Raw genomic sequence first — 1,902 nt, 5'->3', positions numbered from 1 at the left:
TGCCACTATGGCTCGACCCGGGGGTACCGTGGGGCTCACTTGGCAGCAGTGTTGGGTGTATACACCCGCGCTACTACTAGACCTGTAGCGTGGTGTTTTGACCCGCACTACTGCTACTTAACAACAGCGTGGGTCACTTACCCAGCGCTACTGCTAAGTATCTACCTGTAAGGTATTTCCTAGTAGTGGTATATTGGCCAACATTCAAAATTTGGAACTATAACTCATACAACTTCTAATAACTAGAGGAGATATAGTTTAATACATGACCTTAGATATGAAGCATTAAGTTGCATATAAACATCAGTCGAGAATATTTATGTTGGGATATGACTCACTAATAACCAAATATTCGCAACTAATATTGATTTCCCCATTTATACTTGGGCGAAGATCGGCGCAGATTTTCTGCATGCGTGAAGGCGGTGGAGATAGGTTGTCCATTGTCCACACTTGCCTTTTCCCAGCTATAAATACCTCGTCATACCAGGCATACCAGCACCGAACCACCAGACTATCTAGTGGGAAGAGCAGGAAGATCCCCAATCTCCTCCAGCACCATCTGGCTCTAACCTTTAGGTACATGTTCCATTATTTGTTTTCCTGCCTTGTCTTATCATCAGGCTGCTTTTAGTGTCCACGCTTTACATACCGGAGAATGTTAGAGGTGGATCTATACCAGTATAGGGTGGAAGTATGCATTTTAGTTTGATCTGTTAATCAATACCTTTGTTGTTGTTGTTGCTACCACCCATCTATATGCATTTATGTATAATTGTTGGCATGTTCATTGTTTATTTTCCACGTTGATGTTATCTAGGCGCATTGATTCTTTCAGTCCTACATATCGTATAAAAAGGAATGATCATGGGAAACTTTACATGCATAGCACAATCGATCGTTCTCTATCATTGTTTTCATTTGAAATACACAATTTTGTTTCATTGTGTTATGTGATGTCCTTGATTAGTTAAACTATTAGTTTAGTAATATATTAAGATTTTGTTAGTTGATTCTTGTCAAGAAAAACAATATGCTTGAAGTACTAATTTGGCATGCATGGATCAAGAATAAAATATATTCATGTGTTTGTAATTTGTTTAGGTGATCATGGAGCTCAAGGCCAAAGGATCCACCTCTATCAAGGCACTACTTGTAGAGGACATTGGAGTTTGTAGGTTGGTCCTCTCAACGTTTCTGCTCAGACTTCACTGTGAGGTTACTCTAGCCATGAATGGGAAGGAAGCTGTTGATTTGTTCCTTGAGGGGAAAAAGTTTGACATTGTTTTGTTCGATAAGGATATGCCCGTCATGACTGGTCCAGAGGTAATTAATTCTATATCATCAAGTATTTGGCATGTACTTATATAAATATAATCCATTTATTTACAAAAAATCAATATAATTTTTATATTGCTCGACAGGCAATTGTGAAGATCCGTGCTATGGGGGAAACTGATGTGAAGATTGTTGGGGTTTCTGCCGATAATCATGCCATGGAGGCGTTCATCAGTGCTGGTGCTGATTTATTTGTGCCCAAACCAATAAGGATGGAGGCCCTCGGTCCTATCATTCAGGATGTCATCAACAAGAAGACGAATGACATGGTCTAGCAAAATTCATCTTGCTTAAGTGATGGAGGAAATAATAATGTATAACTTTTTGATCTATGTTTGCTTCAATCTACATTATTGTGTTGCTTGTTCAATTGTATCATTTGATTTGAGAAGTTCATGTTAATGGAAAGACATCATTGTCCCTAATAATAAGGTACTTATGATATATTGGATCAATATTATCTACAAGTCTTTCTGTTTTTGGCCAAGGCTTCTCACTAACTCAAGATTCATGTTGTGAGTCGTGTACCCTTTTGAGAGGAAAATTATCGGCTATCAATATTTT

At 38.4% G+C, this 1,902-nt stretch overlaps 1 protein-coding gene across 1 annotated transcript; it reads left to right on the top strand.

Annotated features, from left to right (window-relative positions):
• Positions 1–1,110: 1,110 nt before the first annotated feature.
• On the top strand, positions 1,111–1,677 carry LOC123048511 (two-component response regulator ORR42-like). Its single transcript, XM_044471598.1, has 2 exons — positions 1,111–1,326; positions 1,425–1,677. The coding sequence occupies exons 1-2, from the start codon at positions 1,111–1,113 to the stop codon at positions 1,611–1,613; spliced, it is 405 nt and encodes a 134-aa protein (XP_044327533.1). The 3' UTR covers positions 1,614–1,677.
• Positions 1,678–1,902: the final 225 nt, after the last annotated feature.

The sequence above is a fragment of the Triticum aestivum genome, chromosome 2D (assembly GCF_018294505.1).
Source record: "Triticum aestivum cultivar Chinese Spring chromosome 2D, IWGSC CS RefSeq v2.1, whole genome shotgun sequence".
NCBI lineage: Eukaryota > Viridiplantae > Streptophyta > Magnoliopsida > Poales > Poaceae > Triticum > Triticum aestivum.
Note: the sequence above shows the minus strand (reverse complement) of the source record. Positions and strands in the feature narration are given on the sequence as shown.